Source organism: Botryllus schlosseri, chromosome 5 (assembly GCF_051294905.1).
Source record: "Botryllus schlosseri isolate E-star chromosome 5, Bs_hap1, whole genome shotgun sequence".
NCBI classification, from domain to species: Eukaryota; Metazoa; Chordata; class Ascidiacea; order Stolidobranchia; family Styelidae; genus Botryllus; species Botryllus schlosseri.
This window is the reverse complement of record NC_137240.1, coordinates 16,791,160-16,810,825: the sequence shown is the minus strand read 5'-3', so window position 1 is coordinate 16,810,825 and position 19,666 is coordinate 16,791,160. Positions and strand designations below refer to the sequence as shown.

The 19,666-nt window shown below is 37.8% G+C and overlaps 1 protein-coding gene across 4 annotated transcripts in view; it reads left to right on the top strand.

Moving 5' to 3' along the window:
• Nucleotides 1-19,666, top strand: part of LOC145439804 (uncharacterized) — a 291,614-nt gene that overhangs the window by 21,749 nt on the left and 250,199 nt on the right. The window contains exons 3-8 of one of the 4 annotated variants that reach the window (XM_080317441.1): nt 36-206; nt 4,173-4,247; nt 11,771-11,887; nt 11,946-12,041; nt 12,978-13,073; nt 15,203-16,959. In XM_080317441.1, the coding sequence (XP_080173567.1) occupies nt 36-206; nt 4,173-4,247; nt 11,771-11,887; nt 11,946-12,041; nt 12,978-13,073; nt 15,203-15,240 (593 nt within the window). In that variant the 3' untranslated portion in view covers nt 15,241-16,959. Of the gene's footprint in view, nt 1-35; nt 207-4,172; nt 4,248-11,770; nt 11,888-11,945; nt 12,042-12,977; nt 13,074-13,958; nt 15,145-15,202; nt 16,960-19,666 lie in introns of those variants that run through there. The other 3 variants (XM_080317442.1, XM_080317443.1, XM_080317440.1) reach the window with 3 other exon arrangements.

Here is a 19,666-nt window from a genome sequence, read left to right as displayed (position 1 = left end):
GAAGTGCATGTCTTTCAACTTATTTTTATTCTCAGGCTGTCCAGGCTCTGTCGGTAAAGCACAAGCTGATAATGTGACGGGTACGTGTGGATATGGTTGCACAAGTCAATTCAGCTGTCCAAGAGGATATTATAATGATGCTGGGAATTCACTGTACCATTGCGCTCCCACAACCGAATGGAGCCCGGTTCCATCATGCCGAGAAGGTATCTTTTTACTTGAAGATCGTCTGTTTTCATCTGTGTCAGCAGAAATTTAAAATGACAAGTAGCACTTTACCCCATAGCATGTCATCGATGAGTCCATTTTTTGCCATATTGATATCACAATGAATTGGACGCCATAATATAACGGATCGAATAACCATTTTAAATAGTATATTCATATTGAAATGTACTATTTAAACTATACTATTTCAATATGAATATACTATTTAATTGTATATTGAAGTTCTGTACCTCCAAGAAGCTCTTCAAATAACCATTTTGTAAATGAATTTTTAATGCAGAAATACCTTTAGTTACTATTTCTCATTTGCAATTTCTCATTCATTTGCACCTGTATTTCATCTTTTGGCACCTTTCAATTGTTCATTCTTTACTGAGTAACAAATTGTAGTGTGTGAGTGCACTAGTTCTAGATTGTAGTGGCACAACCAGGATAGGGTTTGCGAGGCATACCCCCCCTCCCCTTAAAGTTTGATTCATCACAAATAGATAAATCGTCAAACTTCTTTCAACTCAGAGGGTCGAAGGATTTTGGTTCTCGGTGCAATTGTGTCTGGTTAATTGTAACTGCGATAAGGTAGCATGCTACACGCATGTTCTTCATTTATTTCTTAATTGGCCAGCAGCATCTGTGCAGTGCATACTGTGGTGTATCCTAGGGGGATTTTAGGGGGCAGAACCCTTACGTTACCAGTTACATTTCAGCTATGACAGTTGTTGACTATATCAACTTTCCCCTCACCTTCCCCACAAAGTCTCTTGAGACGTCACAAAAACAAATTAGGCTTATCAAAGTGGAACCTCCCCTTCAATAGCGACTGGATACGCCACTGGGCCCATGTGCTCTAACTATTGAACATTATATGCCATGATTTAACAGTTTTCAATCAGACAATCAGCAATTCATGCGATAGCCAACTATATCATCTTTGCCCTTGAAGCAGATTCTGGAAAACAATGTGTGAAGCATCTCTAAGGGAAGAGATTAAAATTTCGGAGCTTATCCCACACAATACCGAGTGCTGACGTTAGCATCCGTGTCGGGATCGCAAATGTGTTAAACCTGCCCTGTCCTAACTCAGATAAGAACAACCACTCCTGATATTGATCGCCTGGCATAGTCAAAAACCAAAGCCATTTGAATACTCTAACTCTGATATTATTGTAGGTATTGCTAAATATCACGAGGCAGACTTGGACAACTAGAAAATTTTCAGCTTTTCCAAATTAGATCAGAATTAGAATTAGAGCTACACAATTTTTCCAAATTAGATTGAAATGAGAATTAAAGCTTCACAGCTGTTTTCATCAAATTAGATTAGAATTAAAATTAGAGCTACACACTTATTCCAAATTAGATTAAAATTAGAATTAAAGCTACACAGCTGTTTCCAAATTAGATTAGAATTAGAAACGCTGAATTCGCAAAAAACCTTGGAAATTGAATGAAAAAACGAGTACCTGAGTTATTCGATTCTGAATCACGTAATATGCTTCGAGCCGAGTCGAGTATCACTCATTATGACGTCATAGCAGAATGCAATATGTCAAAGTTCCAATATGTACCTTTTATGTGACCACAAAGAATATAATGCCTGTTATCCATCACATTAAATACAGGCCTACTTTGATATTTTTTGGCCATACCGATTTCATTTCACTTGGTGACAATGTTGTGGGATGATCATGACTGCGAAGTAACGTTCGTAGTTTTGTATACTATATGTTTCGTATGCTACGATACGGCCAACCAAGATAACAAGGCTTCAATGAAAATTAGCATCGAAACTATAATTCTCGTTGATAAATTACCTTCCAGTGGCGAGTATCATATAATTTCAGTACTCGAAAAAATCGTCTTTTACTACTCGACTCGAATCATTGAAATTAATACTCGAATCATTGTGCCCAGCCTTAATGATTGTAAGATGTAAGTTATAAGATGGTGGCTTGGCATTGGATTTCCCTGCGCGAGAGGGATATTCTTGGTAACTCTCTGCAAAATGCCGCTAACAACCAGGTATTTTCAGGACAACGATAAATTGGATTAAAATTAGAACATAGGACCATTTCACAAATCAGATTAGAATTAAAGCATAATAAGCATTTCACAAATTAGATTAGAATTAGAATTACAGCATCGAAACATTTCACAAATTAGATTAGAATTAGATTTCTTGCATTTCGCTCTAATTTAGTGAAATTAGACAACTAGAATTATGTAGTTGTCCAAGTATGTCATGAGGATCCCCCATTTCAAATCAATCAAATCGATGATAATTCTTGGATTATCCACCCATCAAGGATAATCCCAGAATTATCGAATAAAAACTGAAATAACTCCGCTTCTACGGCTTGGAATTGAGTCAAATTTGTTTTGCATAGTTTTTGAAGACAGCCCAACAATTTCATGGGGTTGGAAGAAAAATTTGAAAAAAAATATTTTTGTGTTTTTGGGCAAATTCAAAATTTTCAAACTCTACGAAACCGGCGAATATTGGTTGGAATGAATTCAAATTTGGTGTGCGTCGTTTTTTAAGGCAACCTAACGATTTAATCATGTAGCCAGCAACATTCAGGAAAAAGGTTATTTTTGAACAGCCCTAGTAAACATATCGCTCTGTGCTATCAACCAAGATTGACAGAGCTCACATTTTGGCAGCTGAATTCACCAATATTTTGGACAATGAAAGTCCTTCCCAGGAAGATGATATACCATCATAAATGACCTTAACCAACAATTTTCCAGATACTCTACAACAGTGGTTCTTAACCTTTTTTTCTCCAGCGCCCCCTTTCAAAAATTGCCTGATTCTGGCGCCCCACTATTTTAAAGACTGCAGTGTGCTGTTTTCGGTATCAAATTCAGGTTGTTATAACAACCAGCGGGTAATGCCTACGGGCTCATAGCATTTGGTCCGAGATCGATGTACACATCCCAAATTCTCCGCTGCGATTGGCAACACGGGGAAGTTAATTGTATTGGATTTTGTTTTATTGCTTTGTGTGACTACTAAATCGACTGAGAATATGGTAGAGATTTGCTCACATTAAATTTAGTCCTGCACCAAGCTGTTAACTTTAACGTTAATGGGGGTAACAACATTAAGCAGTATCATCCTTAATGATACAATGAAGAAATGTTCTGACGATCTAATTTTGTAGCTCTCAAATACAAGTATATATGGCTAATTATTTCGGCCAAATAGCTTCAAAACATCTCTCATCTACAAAGGGCATCACTCTCAAAAGTTGTACAGTAGCCTACAGTGCCTTTTCGATTTTGACACGCAGTGCGCTGCGGGATAAAATACCTAGTTCAAAACATTTTGTGGAAAATAACCGGAGCTATCAGTATAAGTATCAGTTAATTAATATTTTCATCATTTCATAACAGCACGAAACTGTGATACAATGAAAAGATAGGAAGATGTCGAAACGACTTGGAGTAGCTAGCGTAACGGGAGTGTCATAACTGGGAATTGGCAATCCAAAAGTACGCCAAATTCATTTTACATAAATTAAAATAAACCACTGCATTCATTGCAACATGGTCAGTGGATATTTTGCGATGAGCGCAACGAAAAACGTGATTTGACAAATTTTGTCGAATGTTAGTTTGCAATGAGAACTCAGGGATATGAAGAACTATTGTCCTACTGTATCATCATCTGTCCTTAGTACACCATCAACTGCAAAGCCAGTACACCATCAACTGCAAAGCCATTTTTCTTCAGCGCCCCCCATTTCGCCCCCTGAGCGATTCCACCCCTTCAAAATCCAAATCGCCCCCTGGGGGGGGGGGCGCTGGAGACAAGGTTAAGAACCACTGCTCTACACCATTTATTGCCACAGACTCAATTATTGTATTATTTTATTTATGATGTTTGTAACGATAGTATTACTATGATATATTACTATGTATATATATATTGAATTTACTAGAGACAAGCACCACACTAACGACAACAACAACCAATAACCCAAGCTCCAGACTCTCCAACAGTACATCAGAAGCAGGTATACGAGTGATATGTATCTGTTTCTTTGCTATCATGGCAACTTCATATAATTTAAACTTCTCTTACAAAAATTTGGTACCGTAACACGGGGTGACTTTAGCACTGCCGGGTGACTTTGGCCGAAAACCAAAATTCGTTTCTATTGCACACATCGAACAATATATCGATGTATGAGTACTTTAAGCAATTGTTTAGGAACAATCTTCATCAATAGAGTGCTATTATTGCAAATTTCATGTTTGATACAACACCTTTACATGTTCACAGCCATTTTTATGTTGACAGGTATGATAAGAAATTTCACCACACTTTTTACGTACTCAAACTTTTGTTTGGTTTACATGATAAGTAGGTGTTTGAGGCTATTTCCTTTCATTTGCAGACAAAGGCTATGTACCTGACAGCATTTATTGGGTTTTCTGGGCGAAACTACAGTTCATTATTTCAAGATTGTCAAAATCATGTGGCTGATCAATTTTTTCAATTTTTTGCAATTTATGGGGTGACTTTGGCCAGCTATTTAGAGTCAGTTAAAATGGGTATTTTCTGCATCAAGATTAATCTTTGTATCCGTATCTTCTAAATAATTAAATGCCAAGGAAATAGAGAAGAAAGCTTGGTGCCAGGAGTTGTAAATACTACACCGCAGATGAGATCCAAGCGGCACTAAGAATGATCGAGGAAGGAATGTCCGAAAGATCTGTAAGTGAAATAACTGGTATTCCGAGAGGGAATTTACAGAATAAAAGGATAGGAAAGCATCCGAAATCACCATGAGGCCGGTCTGTTTTATCGTCAGATTTGGAGAAGAAAAGAGCAGACCATGGTATGGCGCAGGCAGATTTTGGATTTCCTGTAGACAAATTTTGTCTTGGGAAAAGTATCTCGAGAGAGGAGGTTGCGAGGATAATTGCCATACAAGAGGAGAAGAAGGCTTCAAAACGGAAGTAAAATGGTGACCAACCATCAACATCCCAACAAAAAAGAGTTGAATCAGTCACAAGCACTCAACATGAAAGTGATGACAATTATTCAGAAGCAGAAAATTTCCAGGAAGATTTATGTGATGATACAGTTGAAGTGGGAGCATTAGAGAAGGAGTTGAGAGCAAAACCAAAAGCTGGTCAGTATGTAATAATTGAGTATGAGGGAGAATTATTTCCAGGTGTTGTGGAGAGTGCAGAACAGCATGGTGCAGAAGTCAGTGTTATGCAAATATCGGGAAGCTATTGGAGATGGCCAATTAAAAAAGATCAGATATTTTATTACTGGAAAGATATTTAACAGAGAATCTCCGACCCGGACTTACTGAATGCTCGTGAAATCTACAAAGTGAATGAACTTGATGGGCATTGGCATTGAACTACTTTTTGTCGTTGATTTGTTTAATTTTGTTGTAATTTTGACGATTTTTGTGGTTTTGCGTTGAATTAAAGTCAGAAAAATCACCATTGGTTGGATACTTCTTTTTTTAAAAGACTGTAGATGGCCAAAGTCAACTTCTCAGCTTGTGTCATTAGCATATATGACTGCTAGATGTCCTGTAAGTGCAAAAAATGGTGCTCGGCTAAAGACACCCCATTGCCGGGTGACTTTGGCCACCACAGAAAAATTGAAAAAAAATGATTGAAAACATGACAATAATTTTCTTTTTCAAGTTTAATCCATAGATCTAACCCTTCCGCCCATAACAAAGTTGAAGAAGGCAGAAAATCATAGCATATCATAAAATAATTCAACATTGAATGTGAAAAGTGGTACAAAGTCACCCCGTGTTACGGTATGCTTGTAGTTAACAGAACAAATGTACATGTTATTGAAAATATTTTTATGAAGTTATGGTTATGAATTTTTGCTTGTGTAGAATTGCCTATTAAGTCGGTTATTCCAACTATATTAACGGATTCCTCATCTGTTGCAGATTCTACAATAATTTTGAAAATTTGAGCATATAAAATTGAAACCAAGACAGCAATAAAACCGCAATAGCAGTTGTCAATGTTGATCAGACATGGGGTAATCGCGATTAGTAATCGTAATCGACTATTTCACATATATCAGTGGTCGGGAACCTATGGCTCGCGAGCCATATATGGCTCTTTTGGGTATAAGATATGGCTCTTTGACATATTTTTAATTTTGGACATAATTTTATCGATATTGCAGAAACTTGATAGTAAATTTTCAAACGGCTAGAATAATTATTCTCGTTGCAGCATAAGCATGTATTTGAGAGGTCGAGGCAGTGGCGTATCAAGGGTTAAGGGCTCGCTCCCCCAATGAAATCGTCAAATTTAAGTTGCTGTAGCGCCAGCGACCAATCAATATCCCTTGCGAATTCGATGTACCCGATATCGCGCGCTGCGTAATCTTGGATTGCACCATACGTTGGTTGATCAAGAGAATAGCAGGCATGGGGAGGCCTATATCGCAATCTAGTTTTCAAATACACATTGTCTTCCTAATCTACGCCGAGAAATGAACTGCCTTGGAAGTGATATTCCAATTGCACATCCAAATTACAAACAACGTTTCGCTATCCACGTCCAAATTGATAAGTAGTTTTCTAATATTGCCGTTCAAATTCAGGCGTGTAGTGCAACGTTTATGTTCCGCCGAATGGAGAAGTCGATCAATATTTATTTTCGGAGTCAGTGCTATAGTTATATTAGATTTATATCAGTCATTGTAAATTCTGAGCTATTTACCATGAATTGCGCTATCACAGGATGATTAGTAGCCTACGAGTTTTTACCGAGAAAATATGGCGCCCACGACGAATCCCATGTACTAAGTTCGAATTAGTACTACCATGACGTCACGAATTTTCAATTGTGATGTAACAATTGATTGACATGTATGGCTCTTTGGGAGTTAAATTGGAAAATATTGGGCTAACATGGCTCTTCAGACGGAAAAGGTTCCCAACCCCTGACATATATAATCGATTTCTTTGTGAAAGAACGATTAGTTTTTATTTGTACAAGGACCATGACATAGACTGAACATTCGTGAACAGCGAAGATTGCAATATTACACCAGGTTATTGATAGCAGAAACGTCGGATTTTGAAACGCCTCGGCTCCTTATTACATCACAAGTATTAGCTATTGCATTGCGTAACGAATTATTCACAAATATAGTAAATAGATATTCGATGAACATGTAGCAGATATAAGTAGTGCGATTGTAAGAACAACTGCAATGTCGTGTATCAGGTCATCAATACATTCCAGACGCCAGTACCTGCCCAGTTTCAACTAGAACGTATGTATTGATGGTTGGATATGTTTAGTTAAACGCAGTTTTACCGTTGCTGCTTGGCGAGCAGTAGCAGTAGGCCTATGTGCGTACACCGGACAAAGATTTGAAATGTTGTACTCGTCAAATGAAACATTGTAATTTCCACATTGAAGTATTAAAAACAACGACTGCTGCTATAAATCATATTCGAGCCATTCTTTGCCGCTTGCAGCTTGCAACATCCGAATCAAGGGGATTGTAGGCAGGCTTGGGTGATCACTGATCATCAGTTTATCTTCTTCTCATATATGGTCCTACTTGGAACGTGCACCAATCGTTATTTCGCCATTCTTTACTACACATTTGGATCTGCCGCTATAGCCATCCGCTTATACACCATGTTACCGTGACTCGTAGCTAGAATCAGGACCGTAACAGCTCGTCGTCCCCCCACCCCATAATCGTTGGTATCGGGCCCCCAATAGGGTGATCAATCAAACTTCTGGCGGGCCAGATCTAACGAAAAACTATTGTGAGATGCACACACAAAAGTCATATTTTCACGGACACATGATCTCTGTCTGTGGGTGACACGGATGGCTTTTGTATTGTGGGACTCAGATTAGGAGAACAGGACGAATTGTCGCGCCCATCCAGCGTGGCATTTTGGACGAAACTACATATTTTGGAGTGTCGTCGCATTATCAAGGCCAGTGCCGAAATGTCTATTTTTATAAATTATGCTTCTTTTTTTTCTTGAGGAGACAGAGGTATGCATTTCAAAATCAAGATATCTAGCTACATTACATCGCAAAAAAATTCAAGTTGATTAAAACTCTCGAAAATACTCCATATTTTATGTTAATTTGCAAAATATTTCTGTGTCCCCTTCGAGCTCGCGGGTTTTGAGGTGCGGCAGTTACGGCCCTGGCTATAGAATGCAAATCGTTTGGTGCGAGAAATCGTCAGCTGCAAAGTTGAGCAATGGGTATATTGTGACGTAACAAGCATAATGACTTCTCATTTAAAAAGAAAGTTGTTCTCTCATGATGCATTCTCATCCCAGTCGCTTTATTGTCTTCCAATATGTGTTCAAAGATAAGTTCCAAGAAACAAAATAAATGTAATCGTCAGTAATCGTGATTACTTTTTCAATGTAATTGTAGTCATAATCGACTTGACTACTGTCTGATTTTGCTGTAATCGTAATCGCGTGATTCAGAAGTAGTCATAATCGTAATCGATTACACTCGTACGATTACACTCATGAAGTAATCACCCAATGTCTGATGTTGATGCTTGTAATGGCGAGTGGCATAATGCCTGTCCTTTGGCGGACTAGCGCCAGATCTGAAATTCCCTCACTTTATTTGACTTCTATGTAAGGTAATTAGTAGGGCGGTTTTTTCTTTACCTAAAAAAAAGAAAATTTTGACCTACAAAATCGAAATTTTGACTTTTTTTTACCTAAAAAACTGAATTTTGACCTAACGTATGCAAATTAGGTGTTTTCCCAAATAATGTCAAAATTGTACCAGTTATCTACATTTCCGGTTGTAACTGGCTGTCCCAACAAAGTAGTTTGGCCTGAAAAAACGTTTTAGGCATAGAAACAGGCAACTTTGTACATATAAAAAACAATATTTTAACGAAATCTGGCCCTATGAAGAATTCCAGTGGTTGCAATACGTATTATGGTAGAAATAATTAAAAAAAAATTGTAGTACAACGAGAGATGCTTTCCTATATTCGTGGGTAAAAAGTGCATGTCCTTACTTGCCAAGGACGTTCAACAGCAGCAGTTGTTGGCTGACAACACTCAAGTTGTGCATACACTACTGGTGACACACCATGTTGCTTCATTCTGACAATGTTATCTATTACAATTTTTCATCATGCGCTTCTCAATATTAGAATGATGCCCCAGTTAGGATATTGCGGTACGTTGACCATAATACCATGTCCGCCTATTTGTTTTATTTGACCGTTGATGATTCAGTATGAGCAGACAATTAGCCGTTTACAACAGTAGGCCTATAAAGTAGGCTACAAGCTGTAAAATATCAAATGATACGTTCACCGACAGTGCAAAATCTACGATACAAACGAAATAAAGACGTCAAAAAAATTTTGACTTTATGAACAATTTTGACAAATTTTGACCTAACGCTACAATTTTGACAAAATTTTGACATGTCAAAAAAAAAACGCCCTAGTAATTAGCATTTTACAACTTCAATGGTCAAATTTGGCTTTTTACCATTTTGTTTATATGTGAAGTAAACCTGATAAAATATCAGTAACTTCGCTACCGTATCAGGTTATACATTGAAGGCTGACGCAAAATTTAATGCAAACATCTACTGGCCCTAAAGAAAGAAGCCAGCTGTTTGTATGTGTTGACCAAGTTTGATTGTAAAAACGAGACAGTGTTTCCATGATGTAAGGCAAACGTGTATGACAATGACAATGCTTTATTGTCATTTGTCGTATGAAAATAAAAGCTGTTGTTCTACAAATCAGGGCTTTCCAAACGGGAGATCTCGACCCTAATTATGTACTGTTATAACCTTGTCAGAGTAGATGGTGGGTGTACGTACGTACAAGTAAATTGTTTTCAAGAACCGTTCTGTCATGAATCTGGTGATGCATGGTCCTGGACATAGCTTGGCTAGTCTTTACTATGCTATTATGGAGTAGGTAGGCCTATGATATTTTACGTTTCAGTAGCTTTTCTAATGCTAACATTAAAATCATGTCAAAGTCTTTGATATCTCGGGTTAGTTCAGCCAAATGTATGGCTCTGGGGAAAGTTCACTTGCATGCATAACGGTCAGACTGGATAGAGAGTTTTGCGTCAAATCAGGCAAACTTGATCGACGTTGCATTGCGACCGATGTTTGCTCATTGTCTCACGGACAAAGTCCAGTAGTCATTGTTATTGTGCAAATTCTCTATCATCACTTTCATGCTTTTCTGGATTGAAGGTTATACCGTGACCTAATTGTTGTGATGAGCTGGCAGATATTAACCTTGTTGCATTTGTTTTGATTTCAACAAAGTTCCTGTCAGTTCTTTATGGTATATTGGTTTGGGATTGAGATCCGAGTCCAAAGCAATCGGCACTGATTCATTTTGTGCATTAACATTCTCTAGATTCACTATCGTGAAGTTCAAAAGTCGAACCTTTTTCAAAACTTTCAATGGATGTTCTTTGTCCTAGTGTGTGTTTGTGTCAAGCAATGAATGGACAATTTAGGGAAATATATCATCAAGCCAATCCATCCTATTCGATGCTCTTCATAATTCAATTTTTTTAATAGAATATTCTCTTCTAAACACGTTATCAGATCACAAAATGACAGGGTAGATAATTTTCAATGGAAGATTATATTTTTTAAATAACATTCACATGTATACTTCGTATATTATGTTAATCAAAAGAGTGTCTCATCAATAGACACAAGACCAAGTTTTATAGACTCTGCATGAATTTATGAGATACATCGTGAGAGAATAACAGATTAGAGTAAAAAGTAGCGTAATAATTGAATGAATAATTTTGACAGTATTTGAAATAGTGTATTGAAGAATATTGAAGCGTCTGGTTACAATTTCAAGGCTTACTGAATCTGTGTCTGCATTAAAACAATCATTTAAAATCAACAGACTGCTATTGATTTCACCTATAGTCCTGCCACGTAGGCTACTAACACATGAATCCTCTTTTTGTTTTGCTTGTTCATTATTCTGCCATCTGTCTGTATTTCTCTCGCAGTGTACATGTTGATTGTGCTACTTTTTCATTACTATCAATATGCCAAGGCGAACAACTCAATCGATAGACTTGACCAAATGGTTTCTGTCATTTCATTGTGTCGCATTCTTGCATTTTTAACTGATCACAATGTCGAGTAATTATGATAATGATGAAGCTAAAATACCTGTCTCGTATGCCCACTTTTGACATGACTGTACTTGCTTCCTTAAGAGGGGGATCTGAGAGACATGGCACTCCTGTGCATTATGAAACCATCAATGTTGATGTAGTATGAGACATTTAGTAAATGGCCTCCTCAAGTAGTGTTGCGCAACAACTTTTTAAATATTTTGACAGTTATCCATTTTGTTAGCCTAAGGTAAATTTTCTGTTTAGCTCACAGCTGATGTCTCATGGTGATGTCTTCTTGAAGTTGAGATGGTGCTAACTCAAAATCGCTACTTGCTAACATCATTTGAAGTTGAATATCAAATGTCTATGAATATGTGATCCTTTAGATTCAACTCCTCTTGCAAGACAATCTAGTCGACTGACTTCTGCAGCATTAATAGCAACCATCGGAATTGTTTTGATGATATCGTACACAATAATAGCTCTCTATGGTTGGAAAAATAGTAAGTGTTCATCTCATTTTCAAATATGGAAGGCAATATTGATTAATTTCATTTTCAGAATTTGTCTTGGACAATGTTGCAACATTGTTTGTCGCAAAGGGAGTTTGTGTCGTTTCATGGTTGATTGCTGTTGGATTATTGTTCGGACTGCCAGGTAACGTTAAGTATGTGTTCTGTGATGTCGAGTAGTTTAGACACTTTGTATCAATCAAATAATTCCACTTGCAGATCATTTCACATGTTTTCACTTACAATTTTCAAATTATCAAATATACATTAAACAGGTTGTAGGATTGTTCTTCAAATGACAAACCAAGCGCTTCATTGCTTAGGACTCTTATGGCGACTAGTAATTGGAAATTGTGCAACAGTGTTTCACCAAACAATTCACTGGCCAACACAATGCTGTGAAGTGCCAATGGTGTATTCTAGCTTTACACCACGGGTCTCCAACTCATGACCAGAGATCTGACTAGCATTTATTTAAAAAAAAAGTGCTTTCATAAATGTCAATATATAAATTAATTTGTTATTATGACGCAAGATATATCATGGTAATTTTCTTTTACTTTAGTGCTCACTAATATTGATTGCTGCTGGCAGTATTTTATGTTATGAGGGCTTAGTGATAATTTTCCCTCATAATATTTTAGTTTTGTAAACAAAAACAAGTCAGGGCGTGAATCTAGCCGCAAAGTCTTATATTTAATTATATATGAAATATCCCTTCACTAGTTATCCAACAAATTTTTTTAAATAGTTGAAGAGAAAAAGTCTTGTTGACGAAGAATAGCTGTAATGAAATTTTAAAATATTCCACCTTGGTATTTTATCCATTTGCCATTCTACCATTGCTGTGTGCAAATCTGGCCCATTACTAAGTTTAAGTAACAGACTTTAACCTTTAAACTGCAAAGATGTCCAAAATGAACTTTTTCTCTAATTTTTCCTGTTTTGAAATTTTATCATTGACAGTAAACTATCTCGAAATGGTAGGCCTACTAGTGTGAGAAATGTATTTGTATTGGTATCGAAATTTACTATCCACTCATATCAGCTGGGCCATACACTTGTATTATTTTCGTTTTAGGTAACAATTCTGCATGTGTTGCTGGAACAATAGTTGGTATTCTCAGCCTTGTGGGCATGATTGCAATATTATTGCTACACCTCTGGAAAATAAAAAGTGAGTTATCCTTTTTTACCATATATTCGTGACCCTTCAACTTCGCGATTTTTTCCTAATCCTCTTGTAGCCGGCTTTGGAAGGCAGGTATTAACAATAACTTGTGTTTGAATATTTTCTACATTGAAAACTTACATTGTCAAATATCAGCCCATCACCATATTTCTTGGTATGATACGAGCTTACAAAACCTCTGATAGCTCAAGTCAGGGGTGCACACAATTCAGCATACAAGCTCCTTCACATTTCTAAATGCCCATCAGTCTTGGTGACACTTTTAACATTCAAAATATGTAATGAATGATACCAGAAGCCTCACACAATCTACCATTATATCTTTTGCAATCGACTGGAAGATCACAATGGCGGTGATTGATAAGCACCTCTGGCTGACACGCTCTCATTTGCTCACAACTTATTTTGGTGAAGTACCTAATACATTGTCAATAGGGATTGCTCAGTCAATTTACTGGTCAATAACATGTGTTTGGGCTGGTACAGGTATACTGTATTTACTGACACTGGATATCTGCAAATGAGAACACATAAGCAATTTGTAGTTTTTATAAATATATATGTAACAGCTGTATCATGTATACTGTTATTTTTAACAAGAAAGTCAAGCTGTCATTATTGCTGTCACAGTCTATTTTTCGTATTCCTATGAAATTCTGTTCTATGTATCCAACTTCTTCGGTGCTTTTGTGTAGATAATCGTAAACAAGGTATTGGTACTTCATGAAATTCCTTTTCTGTGCAATACTCCATTTCAACATTGCATTGAGCTTACTTGCAATTTTGGGGGGATATTCCAGACCGCATTTTAATATCTTCTTTATCATATATCATCTCATGTTATTGATATATTCTTTCACTTCTTTTCAGAAAAAAAAAGTAAGTTGAAATTTCAATAGTATGTATTAACCACTGTGTGATCTGTCATCTAATACGGATAGCTATATGCTGCATGATGTATTCCTGGATAAGAATTGAAAGCTAGTGTGTCAATGAAACTTATAGAGGTAGACTGCAAGCCAACTAATAATTTAAGTCTCAATTGTAACAGTTTTGTCACAATTATTTTGACAGTTGGTACTTGGTAGTGATAATGCTGGACCAAGCGGTTTCAAATTGTCTGCACCTGCTCGCATACGATTGTATCATGCAATGCCGGTTAGAGTAGACAAAACCACTACATCCTAGCAGTTGTATTGCATCATCACTTTTCATTCCACTTTCCCAAATTTGTTGAGAGCTTGCTACTTGGCTACAACATTACCTAACGCAGCAAAATTGGTTGACCAGCAATTGGGAGTTTCACTGCACCAGTGAGCACTCAAAAACGGTTATATTGTCAGTTCCTATGTCTGCCCATGTGCCTGAGCCATAATACAAATGCAGTCTTCGCCTTATAATTCAGTTGTGGAGTTTACCGCCATGATGCTGCCTAATCGTTTATAAGCGTTGCTGCGCTTGTGCATATAATTTGTCACATCAATAGAATCAGTCGCAACCAATTTGTAATTTCATGCCTTCTGTCAATTCGTAGTTTTGATAAATCGATCTGAACATTGATCATAAAAGGCAAGTAGATCCATCGTTGGATACAGAAGTCGTCGTTGCTCTCCGGTGAGCCTCTGCGATCTATAAACTAAGCAGTAGGCGGATGTGCCTTACCAATTAGGGCGTGGTCGCGCGTCGATTATTCCGCTCATGACTTCAAACGCTGGAAATCACCTACTAGCTCAATGAGTTTTGATTTCCTGCGTCTGTAAAGAAATTTATGCCTAACTCACTCAAGCATCCTGTGTAAGTGTAAAAGGTTCTCCCGACATGTTTAACGTTGAAGGGGTTAACAGCGCTTGTTGGAGACTGTTTGGCAACTATAGAGGACGAGTGTGATCAATTGTCTCGAAATAGTTTTGTGGCATGTTGTTACAAGTCACGTCGCAGTCGTATCTTGCTTTGTTCACCGGCTCACGCATGCCGTGCTAGTGGATTCCATTTTAAGATTCGGCTTTTGGTTGAATTTATTGTAGCTCCAATCCATTTAATTGGATACGGTGTCGAACGCATAGCCTATATTTATATTTATATAGCTAGATAGTTCACTGTTCAATATCTTTCAGGCCAAAAGGGGATACCTGGAAAAGAAGTCAAACTGTAGAAGAAACTTTTTTTAAATGTAAAATGTAATCATTGCTGCATGAATTTCTTGCCGCTTTCATTACATTATTGCTGAAAATTGCCCCGCCTTGTCTCGCCATTGATATTTTAGCTTTAGGCAAATACTCGTTTTCTTTCGTTTGTTTAGGCCCTTCGTTCTTGCCGAATACCAAATCCAGTGCTATCGATCGACAATTTCAAATTTCGGTCTCTTGACAAAATATCGCTTGCTCACTAATGCATTATGAAGATATTGCAAAATATCTCTTTTTGAGACATCATAGTATTTCTAAACATTCTTTTCGAATGGAAGTCTTGCTCCTATTACTGTTTCATTAACTTCCGATTATTCAATATTTCGGTCTGCTTATTTGAAGCATCTCCATTCTGACACAACCTATGTGACGTACTTATATGCACAGACGGGTATTCCGGCATTTGGCTGCTCATCTATCGTCCTATTTCTTCATTTTAAATCCCATTTATGTATCCTTTTGAGTTTTTCATAGAGCGCAATTTTTATTGAAACAATCGAATCATTTGCAGTAGGGATAACGTCTTGAAAATACGCCACAAGTTCCTGTTGTAATAGTGTCTCTCACTGACGATAAATGGTGGAATGGTGGTGCCCCACTGCCCGAATGTAAATAGATACGGTTTTGATCACTGCTCTCTCATTTTTATGTTTTGTTCCTATAATAGTGTGCCATTATGATTTTGTCGATATCATCGTAATTTCCGCCTTTTATAACTGGTGCGTTCACACGGATTTTGCCGTTTGTGTATAGCGTATTAGTTCATTACAGTTTGTGCAAATTTTATCCTCTGTTTTACCGTACTAATCTGACTCGGTTGCTGTTGGAAGCAGACGCTGTCCGGTTTTGCAAACAAGCCGACACGCGACTCGCGCGCAGTGCGTGGTCGTGAAGGTGAATATCTCTGATAGGTGACTACCATGATATTATGCCGCTGAAAATAGATGAGTAGCTGTTCGCACCACTCAATAACTATCCCAAATCACAGCGCGAACGACATTCGTTGAATGCAAAAGCAGCTCATGGCTACTGTTCACAGTGTTCAGTGCGTTGTCCCCTTCATTTGCAGAGATATGCATTTTCGAAAATTACCATCGGGTTAGCAGCATTAGCTTTTGTCAACGCATTTGGTATCGTTAAAAGCAGTTGCGTTGGTAATTGGAATAGCTCTTTGTCCGTATTCTGCATTGGTATGGGTCACAGCATACTTCATCAGGAATTTTCAATCGGTTGCCATGTGCAATGTGCTACTGTAAGTTTGGTGCTCTAATAGTTCGGAGGCCTCATTCTTCAGACCCGTCAGTCACTTAGTGGTGAATGTAATATTGTTGCCCGAGATTCTTCAATCAGCAACGAAGCTTCCATTAAACGAATAATTTTATCGTTATTGCTATGTTGTACCTATGTGTTCGAGTAACTGATGTAATGTGAAACAAGCCTTGTCGAAATTATTTTTCCGGCCTATGTTGTTATGCATTGACATTTCAGCCGGTCGACATTTTTGTACTGTAGATTGTCGAAATGTGTCGTAAAGAATGAAATAATGTCTGAAGCTTGCTATTCATTTCGTGAAATAATAAATCAAGAATTTCAAGTTGGTGGTGATATTGTTCCGACTGTTCTATCATGCCGCTGGTATCTTAATTTCTACGATTCTTCTTCGAATAGCTGTCTGGCATTGGCAATATGGATGCCGAATATAGTTCCCAACCAGATCGTAGGACAACCATCCTGTACAGTGTATACTGTATACTTAGGTCATATACAAGATCTGGACAGTTGAATATTTAGTACCGGGGTGCTCGAGAGAATAGAGCTGTTTAAGAGTGGTGTGTCCGCAACGTGGGTTTAGTATGACGTCTTACAGGAGTGGATATCAATCTTTTTTTCCTCCAGCGCCCCTTTTCAAAAATTGCCTAGATCGTCATCATTTTTAAGGATTGTAGTAAAAAGCCATAGGTAGGTCGAAGTTCAGTCGATCATTCCGGGATATGCCTATAATATAGTGATTGTGAGCTATATTCGGGATCGAATCAAAATTGTTACAACTAACATCGGGTACGGGCTCAAACGATCTGGTTCAAGTCCGATTTACACATCCCGAATTCACCTCGGCGATTGGCAATACGCTAGTTAATTGCATTAGATTTTATGCTCTGCTTAGCTAGTAAATCAGCTGAGAATGTCGTAGAGATCTTTGATCGCTCACATTAAATTTAGTACTGCACCCAGTTACTAACATTAAAATGAATCAATTCCAAATAAAGCAACCCGTATTATCTAAAGTTCGTGTGAGGTTGTGGGTCACAACGCTAAACAGTATCATCCTTTACGATATTATGAAGAAAAATTCTGACGATTTAATTTTGTAGCTCTCAAATGCACCTATATTTAGTTAATCATTTCGACGAAAAAGCTTCAGCGCATCTTCAATGTAGAAAGGGATCTCACTCTCAAATGGGGTACAGTGCTTCTTCGATTACGACACGCTGTGCGTTACTGGATACAATACCTTGTTCGAAATACTGTGGAAAATAATCCGACCAAGCGGGACGGGAGTGTTTTAACGGTGAAATGCCGATCTAAAAGTACGCGCAATTCATTTTACATTAATTATAATAACCACTGCATTCATGAAAACACATTGCCAACATCGCCAGTATATATACGGGCGTTGCGCGACGAAAAATTTCGAGATTTGATAGTTATTTTCGACTGTGCATAGGGTTGTTCAAAATTACCTTTAATTTCCAAATTTCACTCGCTTAATGATAAAATAGTTGGGTTAGGGGAGACCGGGGACAAATGTAACTAGGGGCAAATGTAACAATCGACCTCACCGCTAGTAGGATGGAGAAATCAGCTTGATATTTTAAGTGCGCATGCAGTAGTTATCTCTCCTAATATACCTGGAGTTACGTTGAGCTACGATGCGAAACCCCGGAATAATTTGCAAAAAACGAAATTTTTGACCCTTGAGTAAAGTTTTTCTGGTCTGGAATAATTTGTCTGGACGAATAGTACCTCAAGTAGTTACAACGTAATATGTGTAGCTGGAACAATGTTACTATAGTCTACCGTGGTGGTGGAAAGAATAGGACTTGCATCGCCGGGAAGGTACCATACTGAGACAAAAATCATGGTCGAGCGTGTCAGGGGCAATCGTAACACTCTGTTACTTCTGCCCCGTTACAATATGTTATCAATTCTGAATGTCTTTGTTCATATGTTGGTATTACCATTCATCTACTGTAGAATAATCTTGCAACAGCCAGAAGTTCACCAGAACAGATACTGCCTTGCGATACCAATTCTAACATGATCATCTGTCGAAACGGCCATACAATAGTGGTGATGTGAATCTGACGGTTCGGTTATTTTCGTGATTCAACCACTCTTTCTCATGTTGATCGACTTTGGTGTGTCGAACTTCAATAGTCATGTCTTAATTCTCGTCCTCTGACTTTGATCATGACCCATCACTTACATTTTGATATTTGATGTGAACAATTTATGTTAATTTTCTACAGCACAGATAAATGTCATTATAGCTTTGACGCCACACAATGTTGCGTCCTCGTTTTACTATACTATCATCGGCCCATTCAACCAAGATATGTTAGCCAGGTCGGTTTCGCACCTTCGCAGGTGACCGAATGACCAACCCATTATGCCCGCTGAACAACAGAACCTTGGTAGAAGAGGCCGAATATGTGTAGGGAGATGATGGAATGAATGTCTCTCTTGTACACTTTAAGCATGAACAAGACACGAAGGGTGATATTGCATTCAGATGCCATAAATGCGATCGGGCGTAGCCTGGAAGCGTTCAAACGTTTCTTCCTTTAGTTTCATGCAATATTGCAATTTGTGCTTCCGTTTTCGTTGTTCATTCAGTTTGTGTTTAGTCATAAATACCACTGTTACAATTGCCCCGCAAGGGTGGTACAATTGCCCCTGGGTACGGGGCGATTGTAACATTTGAGCAGCGATTTTTGCGACCCAAAATTTCCATGATTGATTGTTGATTGAGTTCCAATTTAGTTTTCATATCAACTATCGAGTTGTTGGCTTCTTTATATAAAACTTTGGAAGTGAAATTTCCACGAGAAGAACACGTAATGTTGGAAAATACGAAAAGTGTTACAATTGTCCCCGGTCTCCCCTACCTAAAAAAACTCTACACACCAAATTTGGGTCAATTCCGACCAGTAAAGGCCGTGCAATCTTAAATTGAAATTTCGACCATTTTTGAAGTTTTACGGTAAAAAATTTGGACACTTCGATATGACCAAATACAGTGTTCCAGACATGCCTGAAGGTAGAGTGATGCTTTTTTCACGGGTTTACATCTTGGTACTCGGCTGTGATGGAGTTGAGATAGTGAAATTG